Source organism: Ornithodoros turicata, chromosome 4 (assembly GCF_037126465.1).
Source record: "Ornithodoros turicata isolate Travis chromosome 4, ASM3712646v1, whole genome shotgun sequence".
NCBI lineage: Eukaryota > Metazoa > Arthropoda > Arachnida > Ixodida > Argasidae > Ornithodoros > Ornithodoros turicata.
Genome location: NC_088204.1, coordinates 41,626,202 through 41,640,147, shown reverse-complemented (window position 1 = coordinate 41,640,147; position 13,946 = coordinate 41,626,202). Strand labels below are relative to the sequence as shown.

At 43.3% G+C, this 13,946-nt stretch overlaps 1 protein-coding gene across 1 annotated transcript in view; it reads right to left on the bottom strand.

Annotated features, from left to right (window-relative positions):
* Positions 1–507: 507 nt before the first annotated feature.
* LOC135391460 (thioredoxin, mitochondrial-like) overlaps positions 508–13,946 on the bottom strand; it is a 29,056-nt gene continuing 15,617 nt past the window's right edge. Inside the window, exon 3 of the mRNA XM_064621717.1 lies at positions 508–5,642. Coding sequence (XP_064477787.1) covers positions 5,526–5,642 — 117 coding nt within the window. The 3' untranslated portion in view covers positions 508–5,525. The remainder of the gene's footprint in view (positions 5,643–13,946) is intronic.

Below are 13,946 nucleotides of genomic sequence, written 5' to 3'. Positions count from 1 at the left end.
GTTTTGCCCTGAAACTCGACATTTCTCTCGCCTGCTGCATATACTACTGTACAAGGGCTTCTTTTCCCTGTAAAACTATTTTTCGTGTGAAAATTTAACGCGAGAATGGCCGTTGATATGGCAAGTAACACATTCGATTTTGCGTACTAAAGATGAACACTCGCTTGGGCATTCGTTTGGTTGGGACCACCATTCTGCAAGTCGGCTTCACCTCTCACTTCCTGCAACGCCGCGTTAGTTCTAGTTAGGTTAGTTCTGGTTAATTTAGTAAGGCAGGTTAGGTTTGTGCACTTCATTAGGGGTCCCCATGCACCTCCCTAGGCGATGTCGGCATCAACTGTGACAGTGAGGAGAAAAAGACTTGCATAATGGTGACGCACCAACCAAACAAGTGCCCTCTTTTTCTGGTGCGTTTAGTACGTCCTCCGCAACGCTTTCCACAGGATGGAAGTAACATCATGTAAATGCTGAATTAATACAGCTTAATTGAGAACTGTGCTCACACACTCCCAGTTATAAACGTACAAATTTATTCGGAACTCCGTATGGTAATACAGTCTGGATGTTGCAAGCCAGTCTCCTGATGCCCTTCTTGGCCAGAGTGTCACACCCGACTATGACTGAAACCCCTCAAGTGAATGAACTTAAAGCCAAACAGTGCCTCCAGTGCGAACAGTGTATCCAGCACCTTATGCGAATGTAAGTTTGTGCGAATCACCTTACCGGGCAATTCTACACAAAAACGCTAAAACATTTTCCACATGAAAAAGCAAAAGTACTTCAACAGTAATTGCAGCAATTACTACCTTTCTATTCATACAATTAGATTCACAAGCCAGTGAGTTCCAGGAAATTGCTACTAATTGTTCACTCCCATTTTTTTCTGCAAAGTGCAAATTTCGATGAAACCGTTTGAGGACCTTGTGACAAAGTCTCACACATGAAAAAGTGGTATTTTTCTGTAAGGTGCATTTCTCGCTGGAATCAACTCTGAGATCCCAAAGTGAAAGCATTTCTCCAAGAGGTGTGAAAGTTGCAAGACAGAAAGGCTTCATATGTTTACTCTTCTTCGGAATGTCTATGAGCATGAGCATGATTGTTTATTGTCTGCCCCATGTATGACGCTCTATGTACGGTTGGCACTGCTCCACATTCACTTGTACAATTATGCACGACACATTGCTGCACTAATACATGCGCTGTACTGTAAGCCAGTCAACACAAGTGTTATGAAACCTTCAAAGAGAACTTGTTACAACATCAACCAAAGCCGCAACAAAAACACAATCCTACAGTGCAGGTGCAACTCATACAGCGGTGCGATTATGCATATACAGTTATTTTTAAGCACACATTTTCTCATAAAAAGTTTTGAGAGCAGGACAGACATCATTTTACTGTCCTGCAGGTGGGTTACTTGGCCAGGGGGGTAGAAGAATTGGAAGCAGTCGGTGTTTAAAGACAGCCCACTGTTTAAGAACCCTGAAATGAGCACATACCTTGAAGCATTCATCGCTATATATTTTGGCACGCAAATCTCGGAAATCGAAAACATGTGCATCGCAACCTTTGCTTGTGAATTTTAGACAAATAGTCATCTAGTAGTAGTTGCCTACTCTTCCACAAAATGTCTGCCTGGCTGTATAATTCACCTCCAAAAACGGCACAGGTGATGCTCTCGTAGTTTTTTTTAATAAGAATTCTGATTCCACTACAAAGAGAACCCTGTGTAATGGTCTGTGGATGACGTGAAGCACCCCACACTTAATGTAAATGTGGTGCGCATAACATATTCGTTATGCACGACTGGAGTTGTCATGTGAAGGCGTAAGAGCCAACACCGAACCAGTGCCGTGTATGCCAAAGGGAGTCTGGCCATTAGGAGGAGCCTACAAAAGAGGCTCAACCTGCCAATCAAACTTAGGCGCATTTCATTGGTTACTGTTTTCCATGGGAGCTGCCATGACACAAAATTTTCTCGATCATGGAGGATGGTGCTTGGAACGGAAAAGCAGATATTTCGTGACAAAAAAATTTTCAGACTACTTTACTACTTTTCATACTGTGAACATATATCCTCATGTACGCATCTGCAAAATCAGCTTCAACTTTCGCTTCGCCATCATTATTTACGCGAAAATGGGGTGTTTCTTCACTAAAGTTAGGCCTAGTTAAGACCATGATGCCAAGAAAATAGCAAGGACGACCCCTATACGTAGGATTTTGCATTATATAATTGCATTTTATTTATACGCACATCTTTGCTCATTTTTGATTCTATCTACTTACATTACGCGATTTAAAACTTCATACCAGCAGTCGTTTGCAACGAAGAAGCGGTTGTACCGCTCTCCTGGCCAATCACTTCTGCCAACAACCATTTCTGCAATTCTGAGCCTTCTGAACATGCCTCTCTCCATGCAGATGGCGTTGAAAAAAGTGGGCACCAAATCCGTCGTTTTGGTCCGTCACCAGTGATATCCGTTTCAATCCGAATCAATCGAGTTTCTCCAAAATGGTGGCACGCAGTAAAGAAGGGTGAGGTACAACTATTCGGTGGATGTAATAATAGACAACTGTATTTCGACCTGTGATTGGCTAGGTACCTAAAAAAGTGGGTGGAGCCTCAGGTATAGGCAGGTGCCATTAATGGCCAGACTCCCTTTGGCATACACGGCACTGCACCGAACCATACTGAATGCTTGTGTGAGAACAGTTGTGCGTTTAGTTGAAAATGGCCTTCGCCAATTATGTATCTGTCAAAAGGAGCAGAAATGTCAGTTATGATCGGCTGCTTTTAACGTACATAACGCAGGCAATGAACCGACGATGGCGAGTCACTCAATACAGTGGGTTAGTGTTAGTGACTTATTAAAGAAGCACGTTCAGACATGCTTGCATTCGTAACCAGTCTTACACTTGGTGGAGCATTGTTGCATTTATGCATGAGTCACTCGAACGGGTCACTCCACTAATGAACATCAAATTTAATACTGTTGCACAAACTCAATTTGCTTTGGCACGTTCTAACCTCTTAGTTGATGTGAAGTTGAATGCTGGTATGTTGTACGTATTGAAAAAGAAAAAAGAAAAAGCCTGGTATTGGATACACCACCTCCAACACTAATTGCAATGATTATGTTTCCCCCGTTTCTATAGAGTTGCCTCAATGATTGCATTGATGTCACGAATCATATATCCTTAATCGCTCTAAGTCACCAAGGAATAGCTTAAATGAATCTCATTAGATGGCAAAACAAGGTGACAGAAGTTACACTAGTCAGAACTGTTTCATTCTCATATTTGTTTCATACAATGTCTTAACAGTTATGTTCCAATCTGTGGAAGGTGTTCTTTCTTTGAATGAACTATAATGCTTCCAATGAGAGGTGCCAAAGCAACGTTCAAATGAAACGTGTAACGAATGCTTGGCTAGCAGGGCATGATGGGATGTGCAATGCTGATTTCCTATGCGTTTGTTCAGACCGTTTCTTCCTACTGCACGTTCTTTCATTTAGTAGTGATGCAGTTTCAAGATAAATGTGTGTTCGTTGTAGATCATAGTACCCTTCCCTTTCCCTATACAGAACAGCTGCATTTCAAACTGAAATCTTCCAACAGCCAACAGTGTATTGCTTAGTTGCAGAGCCGGTAGTCCATTGAATAAAGCTCCTCATGTATTATATGAAGAAATGTTTGTGTTGGTATCTGTGTCACCCTTCATTATCTGCAGCATACATATCTGGAGACAGAATTTCCATTGTCACGTAGACGTGGCTGTCACAAAGGAGCTGTCAGAACACGGCTCGTTTTGCTTTTGATGCATACCAGTTTGTGTACAGAAGGTTGTCTCAAGTATAGTTAACTCACTCACTGTACACTAAAAGTGCTCTGAGGCCAAGATACAATCACGACCAACACCATTCATCTATGAGGATCATAATGGAAACAGCTGAGATACAGAACCATACAATACACATGTTGTACTACATGCCAAAATGACGAAAAAAACAACAACAAAAAACAATGTTGCCTTTAAAGACGGATAACTGGATTTCATCTTTAGGAGGTAAGTAAGATTTCATTGGCTGCAGTATGGGAGAGCATAATCAGCGCAGAAATCAAGAGGAAGAAAATGGTGTACGTGGTGGTCGAATGGTGTACCGCGCTACTCAGAGGTAGGTAAGTCGAAGATAACTGCTCTCAAATGTGGCAGCTCCAAACAGGTTGCAAACATTCTCGTTAATTTGATTTTGTCAACTGCAGCCTATCAAATCTTGCTTACCTCCTGAAGACAAAATGTGTGCTGGGGCTTTGATGAGATATACCATCTTCAGTGCACTGCATAAATGACAGATTACATCAGAGGCACATAAGCCTCAATCAACTGGTTCTCACAAGCGTTTTGCGAGAAATCAGCTATCTGAACAGCAGCAGGCTGTGGTGTCACGGAAGCATGCCTTAACTATGCGTCTTGGTGTTTACACACTCCCTTTGTGCACAAAGAGCATTAGTACCGATGCACCCTTGTGTCACCTGTCACGCTAGCCAAAATCAGCCAGACATGCTCCAACAATGTTGCTTTATAATTTAAGTCGCTGGTAATGAAGATTTCAGGAAAAATGTTTTGCATTCCATGTACAGGCATCCATTTCATTCAGTTGATGTAGTTTTGAGTTGAGGGTACCTCACTGCTCTTTTAGGATTCTGTTTGCTCACTACATGACTCGTTTCTGCAATTGTTACATCTGCGGAACGTTGTGGAACACTCGCAGAAAGATGGAGGTCCAGCTGCCACTGACAGCAGACATTAGAAAATCTGCTCTAATGGACAATTTTCCCATGGGCACAAGGCATGATGCAATGTCAATAATTATCTCTTTTGAAGTAGCTCTAGAGTCGAATGCTCAGTGAGACCCATGCTATGATGCAGCTCACAGGAACACACTCATCATGTAGGCGTTAAACTCAATGGAATAAAGTACATGGTGGCAGTCATCACTGTTCACAATGACTAGTAATTTGTCATAAATCCATTATTCGGTCCAGATCTCACCGCCAGGTCGCGAAATTGCCTGGTTGTCCTCAATGTACTGCTGCCACTGGCTTGGGTTCACTTGAAGCACCATGAAAAGAACGAAAAATTATAGCATGGGGGTTTGCGCCACACCTATGATTATGAGCGATGCCACAGTGGTCGGCCTATGAATTAATTTTGCAAAAGCTCTGACAGTGGCAGAAAAATCTAAGAGCACTTGACTATTCAGTATCAGTCTGCAATACAGGTCATGTTTCTTGATGGTGTTTACTTCGGGACGTGTTATACACATCTCATGCCTGTACTGAATGTGCAGGTGATTACCCAGGGCACAGGTCAGTACTATAGTGCGCAGGTAATTTCCGGCACAGAATGCACTTTTAGAAGTCGTACTTAGAAGTTATAACAAAGCAAGATAATTTATTCTTTCAATTAAGAAGCAGCAACTAAATAATATATGAACAACTATAGCAGTTGGGAAACTTTATCAACTAGCGACTACTTTTGCCAGGAAACTCTTAATCTGATCATCATCTTTGAGCCCAACAAAGCGGTCTGTCACTTTTCCATTCTGAATCATCACCACTGAAGGCACAGCTTCCACCTGTATGAGGAAGAAACAGAAGATAATGGGTAAGATAATAATGTACACACAATTTGATATGACTAGGCATAAGATGTTGAGGAAACACACAACCAACTCCCACTTTTTCTGTAATTTTCTAGTCTTTATGGAGCTCTCCCCGTCTGAGCTTATTCCCAGAGCAACACTGAGCAAGAAAATTAGCTTCATCCAGACGCAACACATTCAGTCTCCAAATGGCAAAGAATCAGCAAAATCCACAATGATGTATTGTAAAGGCAGCACTGACAGCAAATCGAGAAGATCGAAAGCTTATTTCTTGGTGGTTAGCATACTGGCTTTTTGTAAGCTACCGGAGTCTCCGCGTGTAGTGGTGACGACCACACTCTTAAAACAAAGCTTCACCACACAGCACTCTGAAGCACAAATCAGGGGAGATAACGGTGTCATTCGGGATGATGGTTGGGTAGGAGCTTGCTATGCGGTGAAGTTCATTCCTAAAAGTGTAGGCACAGATGGAGCCCACCCGCATACACGGAAGTCTTCAAACAGAGTACACTCTTAAAGCAAAGCTCCACCACTCAGCACGCTGAAGCACAAATCAGGGGAGAGAACAATGTCATTCGGGATTATGGTTGGCTAGGAGCTCGCTATGCTTTCTATGTGGTGAATTTCATTTCTAAGAGTGCACTGAGGCATCAGCTGGAGGCTCTTGCACATCTGACCATCAGCTGACCGAGCTAATCATACCAGAGTAAAGCGCTGCTCCCACACGAACCCTCATGTATTGTGTTTATTTCCTAGCTGTAGCATCACGGCTGTTACAGTGGTGACGAGGATGTGTGCCCTCTGTGACGTTCACAGACATCTACTTATGCTCCTCTGTACCAAAAGTAGATTTCACGAAAGTGATCCACACTTAAGAATGAGCTTCAATTATGTGTGTTTCGTTCAAACTTTATTCAAGCTTAATGAGACTGAGGTAATACAGTATCAGTTTCCATCCTTCACTGAAGCTCATGTACTCATTAGTTCCTATACAATAATCTCTGTCCTAAACTGACTGCAACATGGGGTAAAGCCCAGTTCCCACACACAGCGCTTCGCTTTATAGCACTAAAAAATAGCCCTAAAAATCTGGCGCTGTTTTTCTGCTTACCGTTCTCACACACAACCGAGTACACAGCGCTATCCTGCTCAGGTTTCGGGAAAGGTCGTTGCGACTTGATGCACCGGTACTACCGTGATTGTTTGTATTTGACTGATTAGATGAGTCACAGAATTAGTGAGCCCATCTTTCTTATCATTTTAGCCTACCATTCCCTATCCGTGCCAGGTACTCTCAGCACCATGGCGGGTGACACTTCCGATGCTGTGGCCACGATACCAAATAGCCATGCACTGGCAGAAGAATCTTGTGGCCACTTTCACGTTGTTGTCGTCATTCCGAAAAATGACATTTGACAACACTGTCAGACGGCAGCGTAAGGGCCCTTTTTAAAAATTGCCCTTAATGCCGAATGGCCTTTACGAATCAAAACAGAGTACTCTCGACAACAGTATCCGACCACATTGCTTCTGACAATGCTCAAGTGATTGATGAAACATAAAACAATAAGAGTCCAGATCCAGATTATTACCAAGTTGGCAATGTTTGGTAGGATGTCAACCTTAGCACAGGGGTACAAAATGAAACGGAAACGAACCAGCTGATGCAAGAAAGTTAGCAAGAAGGGGTCCCTTTACAGCTCACCTGACTGTGGCTGCTCCATATAGGCAATTTCAAAATCGAAAGCCCCTTTATGTTAACTGTCATTTAGAATACTGTCTGACAAGGGTATAAGACTATTAAGTTATTGGCACACTACTGCAACATACTTGAGAAATGAGTATGGCCCATTACTGTTTTAGCCCACCTTACACCAACAGAAGAACTGGTAAGTTAGGCAGCACAAAAAAGGTACAAATCTGCCGCATAAATCCCTCTATCGCTACTACCAAACACATAAGAAATGTCTACAATCCTTGCCATTACATTATCATGAGTAAAATCTTGCAGCCAAAGAGAGGACGAAGACACAACGGTAGAAACACACAACAGCGGAACTGCAGACTCTCAACTAAAGGATTTATTGACAATACGTCAGTTAAAAGGGGCAAGAAAGTAGGACACAGATAGTGATAAAGGTGAGGATAAACATGTTCCAACAAAAGTTAGTCTCCTGCAAGATAGTCAATCTCGACTGGTAAGAGGGACAAAGAAGTTTGACTAACACACTTATCTCCCAGTGAGGAGATTAGGGAGGCCTCCACAATCTCTTGAACATTCTTTTCTTTGAAGCGAGCACAAATGGTTGTAGCTTCGAACAGTGGTTTACATTTGCAAGTGCGACAGTGCACCGCAAGGTGCCCAGAAGGGGTGGAGGCATCAACCTTGCATCTGTGTTCTAGAAGCCGAGTATTAACACAACGGCCACTTTGGCCAACGTATGCTCTCCCGCATGTGAGGGGAATTTTGTATACAACATGCTGCATACATGGGACCAAGTTCTGTCTATGTTTGATTTTACAACCAACCTTAGAGAGGTTATTGATTTTTCTGCACAAAGACCTAAGCTTAACAGGTGCAGAGAGGACGACCGGAACGCTATACCTACTTGCTACATGTTTAAGGTTGTGCGATAGGGTATGCAAGTACGGGATATTCACAGGTCTTCCATTAGGTCGCTCTCTGCTATGCTTTTCGGTCCCTTTTACTTTCCGTAGCAGGCTCTCGGCTATGCTGGACAGCAAACACACAGGGTAACCTCCTTCTACCAACTGTTTTATCTGGGCACAAAAACTCTCCTGCATCTTGTGTTCGCATGACTTCCTTAAAGCCTCCCCCAGCTTGGCGGAAGCAATCTCACGTTTTACAATTTTCGAATGCGAAGAGCAAAAGGGCAAAACGCCCTTTACAGACCTGGGGTTATAGGACCAACAAACATGGGAAGTGCCCCGCTCAAGTCTCAAGTCGAGAAATTGCAACACGTCTTCCTGCGGGAGTTCGTACGTAAATCTAAGACCTTTTCGTTTAAGACCTAAGGCGTTTTCGCGAAACAATTGAAGAAAAAACTGTTCACAGGGAACTAAGGATGAGCCTTCATCTTTTCTATAACACAGAAGAAAATCGTCTACATATCTGAAAATGTAGAAACGTAAAAGAAATGTAGAATGTATATGAAAATCTACATTTTCAGATATGTAGACGATTTTCTTCTGTGTTATAGAAAAGATGAAGGCTCATCCTTAGTTCCCTGTGAACAGTTTTTTCTTCAATTGTTTCGCGAAAACGAAAAGGTCTTAGATTTATGTACGAACTCCCGCAGGAAGAAGTGTTGCAATTTCTCGACTTGAGACTTGAGCGGGGCACTTCCCATGTTTGTTGGTCCTATAACCCCAGGTCTGTAAAGGGCGTTTTGCCCTTTTGCTCTTCGCATTCAAAAATTGTAAAACGTGAGATTGCTTCCGCCAAGCTGGGGGAGGCTTTAAGGAAGTCATGCGAACACAAGATGCAGGAGAGTTTTTGTGCCCAGATAAAACAGTTGGTAGAAGGAGGTTACCCTGTGTGTTTGCTGTCCAGCATAGCCGAGAGCCTGCTACGGAAAGTAAAAGGGACCGAAAAGCATAGCAGAGAGCGACCTAATGGAAGACCTGTGAATATCCCGTACTTGCATACCCTATCGCACAACCTTAAACATGTAGCAAGTAGGTATAGCGTTCCGGTCGTCCTCTCTGCACCTGTTAAGCTTAGGTCTTTGTGCAGAAAAATCAATAACCCCTCTAAGGCTGGTTGTAAAATCAAACATAGACAGAACTTGGTCCCATGTATGCAGCATGTTGTATACAAAATTCCCCTCACATGCGGGAGAGCATACGTTGGCCAAAGTGGCCGTTGTGTTAATACTCGGCTTCTAGAACACAGATGCAAGGTTGATGCCTCCACCCCTTCTGGGCACCTTGCGGTGCACTGTCGCACTTGCAAATGTAAACCACTGTTCGAAGCTACAACCATTTGTGCTCGCTTCAAAGAAAAGAATGTTCAAGAGATTGTGGAGGCCTCCCTAATCTCCTCACTGGGAGATAAGTGTGTTAGTCAAACTTCTTTGTCCCTCTTACCAATCGAGATTGACTATCTTGCAGGAGACTAACTTTTGTTGGAACATGTTTATCCTCACCTTTATCACTATCTGTGTCCTACTTTCTTGCCCCTTTTAACTGACGTATTGTCAATAAATCCTTTAGTTGAGAGTCTGCAGTTCCGCTGTTGTGTGTTTCTACCGTTGTGTCTTCGTCCTCTCTTTGGCTGCAAGATTTTACTCATGGCTATGTACCAACTACCCCAAATTTCTAACTTGGTCATTACATTATGTCATGCACCAGCTTGTCAGCACCATAACACTTTTGTTGACCTCTACATTGTATTTAGCACCATTGTTGTTACACACTACTGTGCACTATTATGAGTCACTGGAATGGACTAGGTGGAATACTATGGGAAAGAGCGAACGAGTGGTTCCCACTTTTGCATAGTACTCCATGGCCTGCCGTGAATTCTCAAAGGCCTTGCTATACTATGCCCGAGCTGAGCTCTGGGGCGCCCATCAGTACACTTCAAATCATTGATTGGGAATGAACACATCTTTTCAATTTGAGATACAACTTCTTGGAATATATTTCAGAATCTTGTGAAAAGTCAGTCCTTTTCTGCTCTAGATCTTTCATTGCCAAGCCCATTACTGCTCAAAGGCGCAGAACGGGCAGTGCACGAGAACTACTTCCCAGCTATATGTAAAAATTTCCACATCCCATTAAAGGAGCTCTGAAAGCCATCTAAAACATTTTCAGTTCTGAACACGTTGTGAAAGCAGGTCAGTTAAATTTTCTCTGTACACAATATTTTTCATATAAAAAAGACACTTGAACAGTGCTGCGCACGTTCCCGCTCAGCTCGCTCCTCAAGGTGAAACGAAGAAGAGAAGGAAAAAAACGTCATCAGTCATCAAACGGTCAGTGCTGCCTTTTTTCCCCCTTGCTTTCTCCCTGTCAAGTGGTGATAAGGGAGCACCTCGATATTAGTCGTGAAATCTCCAATCTCGAAGTTAACGTTTCCACTAAACCACTAAATTCATGGGTTTTCGATGTCTGTCCAGGTCGTATTAGCAACGAAAGCCACATTTTGGCAGCTGTAAGGCCAAGCAGGACAGACATAACAGTGTGCATCATGTTGGTTAGTTTATTATTAGGTCAGTTAGTCCGTTGTTTGCATTGTTTTATCCAGGTTAGTCAAAGTTCGCCATTGGTAGTTTCCTGCATGCAACTGTGCATTTTATAGTCAGATAACATTTATTTACAGTAGTTCATCTTGCAACCGGGATTTTGATCACTTTATTTCGAATTACACCCGGGAGGGACTTCGAAGTGCCTCCGAAATATCGACACGTGTTGCCAGTTTCAGTGCACGTTGATATGTCGGCGGGCGCAAACTTAATCGGCGTTGTCGGTTACTATGTGGTAACCAAACAAAAGGCGCAGAGAAAGCACAGATGAATTCAACCTTGCATGTTTATGTCATTCACGTTTGTAGCCTGCATCGGCTAATTCTCGTTTAGCTCGATGATTGGTAAGTTGACCATAAATTGTGGTGGTTTTATGACATTGCTTGGCTCCGTTGGTCTGTGCAACAGCCCATGGATGTTCAACGCCTGATGCCGCGACGGCATATTGTGATAGACTTTGCTGGATTGTGTCTGACACTCCTCCACCTGAAAGATACATTAACTGAATGACTAGCAAAGGTGGTCGTCGAAGTGACAGGTAAATTAGTGATCATAGCAATGCGGAAATCATTTTGAAGCGTGAACTAAAGCCGAGCTTAGTGCTGCACTATGTTTATACTTATTGCTGCCAACAACAGGGCAACAGTAACAATCATCACGATGAGGAACGACATATAAAACACAGACACGGACAGAACAGCGTTCAACTGGCACCTCAAGTTTATTTTTATAATCCACCTACCCCGGAAGGTCGCAGGAGAGAAAAGCGAGCTCAAGCGGCGACAGGTTGACCGATTTTTGACTAATGTTGTTCGTGGAGTTCAATGAGGATGGCCTCTTTCGGATGATACTATAGTCCAATGGTGGCAGCCATCATCTGCAGGGGTTTCGCAATGGGCACATTTTATGCTTTTCGAAACTTCCACAACGTTCTTTTACCAATGAAAAGGATGTGACTTTCACACTGCCTGGGGGACTGGCGGCAACCTGAAACAAAAGCTACGATGTTCCCACTGGATAAAGATCTTTACGAATGCTTCGTCATACTTTATGCTTTAGATGTTTCTTTTCTTCTCACTACTTTGTCGGTATGTTCGCGGACTGGGGCTTCTCGTCAAGGGTACACAGGCAACTCATGTACGCTCCCACGGTTTGAATGAGCCTGACGGAACTGGGAGACCATTGGGTAAACGTAAAGTAATGCTAAAAGGATACTACAACAAGCTCACGCAGTGCGGTCATTGATTACTCTGTCAGCGGGAGGCCTGTAGCAAAGAAGAGGTTGAAGGTCCCGTACTCGTGGGTGGGGCACGCAAGGCTGCAGTCTCGTGGACCATGCCTGACCAAAAAAATCGCTGCGCATCTCTGAGGTAAAAATAAAAGATTGTCTCACTTGGTGTCTAAAGTAAAGGCATGACACCACCGTTTCAAAAATAAACAAGGAAATCGAAGATGGCATTTTTGAGAAAATTGAGATGCAACATTGGCAATTTTCGCCTACCATGTGCGATTCTCAAGCTAATAACACAGAAAGCACTGGACTGAGAAAAATTAACTTTATACAACACGAAAGTTCTTTCAACGTCCTATCGAATGGCACTAAGCTCGATGTCCTCATACGTTCCGTCATGAAGCAAATTGGGAACAAAGTTTGGCCTCTTTGAACGTTTACGCCAAGTTTGGCATTCTTTAACAGAAAATCTATGGCCCTCAGAGTTCTGTGGGTGGCTGTCGACAGTGTCTACGGTGCAGCCTATAATCACAAAAAACCTTCAGTTCCTAGGCATAAAATCAGCTGTGCTAGATCCCGTCGAAGTCGGTCCAGAAGAAAGCACGCTCAAGCAGCCTCAGACTTTCCTCCTCTTCCTCGCGGAAACTACCCCACGCACGAGCGTCGCACGTGGTGCAATTTGGTTCGTTTGAGCTGTCCTCTAACATATATTTTTTCTGGGCGAATTAAAAAATACGACTTTCATCCGTTGTTCGATTTAAAATGAAACTACCCCCGGCCTAACCTTGAACTATGCCTTGAATGGTGTCTGTAGAGCCATGTTCATAGACCAAAGTGAAAAGAAACAACTTCCACCGCTCTGGCTTACGGTGTGGTTCAGAGTGAAAAATAGCAGACGACGTTCCTGTTTACCAACCTGCGGCTCCCCTTTCCTGAAATCAAGATGACGTGGGAGTCTTGTCAGCTCGTTCCAGGCTTTGCCACCGCTGCGCACGGTTGCTTTTTTCAAAATTGAATTCTGTGCATCTGCTGATTGAATTACTTTGCATGGTGCATTTTAATAGGCAGGATAACAGCTTGGTTTTAAAAAATGGTAGTGCTTTAAGTGCTTTCCGATCTCCTTTAAAAGATAAGGACACAACCACAACAGTGGAAAGTGCTAGAAGCAAATTGGAGTATATTTGGGGAACAAATAGATATCCCACAAATTTGGACGAAGACGAGTGCAAAAATTGACAACCAAGGAGGGGGGCAGACACAGAGTAGCACTCACAATCTACAACTTTATTACAGACTAATACTATTGTTTAAATCAGAGAGTCGAACCGAAACATTTAACGGTCCGGTTCGGGTTTAGGTTCGGCGATAAGGGTGCGGTTCCGGTTCAGCTTCAGAAAGCAATTATAATGCTTCAAGCCGGTTCTTTCCAAACGGTTTGGTTTCCCAACCGGTTCAGGGGCGACGGGTGCGAATGAAGCACAACAGGCAAGTTAGAACAAGCTTCCGTGTGTGTGTTACGGTGCTTGAAGTGGGCAGGAAAGCGTCAGTAGTCATTCAGGATTTTGAAAGAGTTTGTGCGATATAAAAGACAAGATTAGTAGCAGTTACAAGAGGAGCATAGCCATGAATTACTCGTTTGGGTTGACTTTCCCCGCACGTAGCTCAGGTCGGGGAGGTTAACTCACCCAGTGGATTGTTCGCAGAATCTCACCAGGAATAACAGTCAACCAAGCCTCCTACCTTGGCCTAAGTCATTTAAGTATATGAAATTATTCG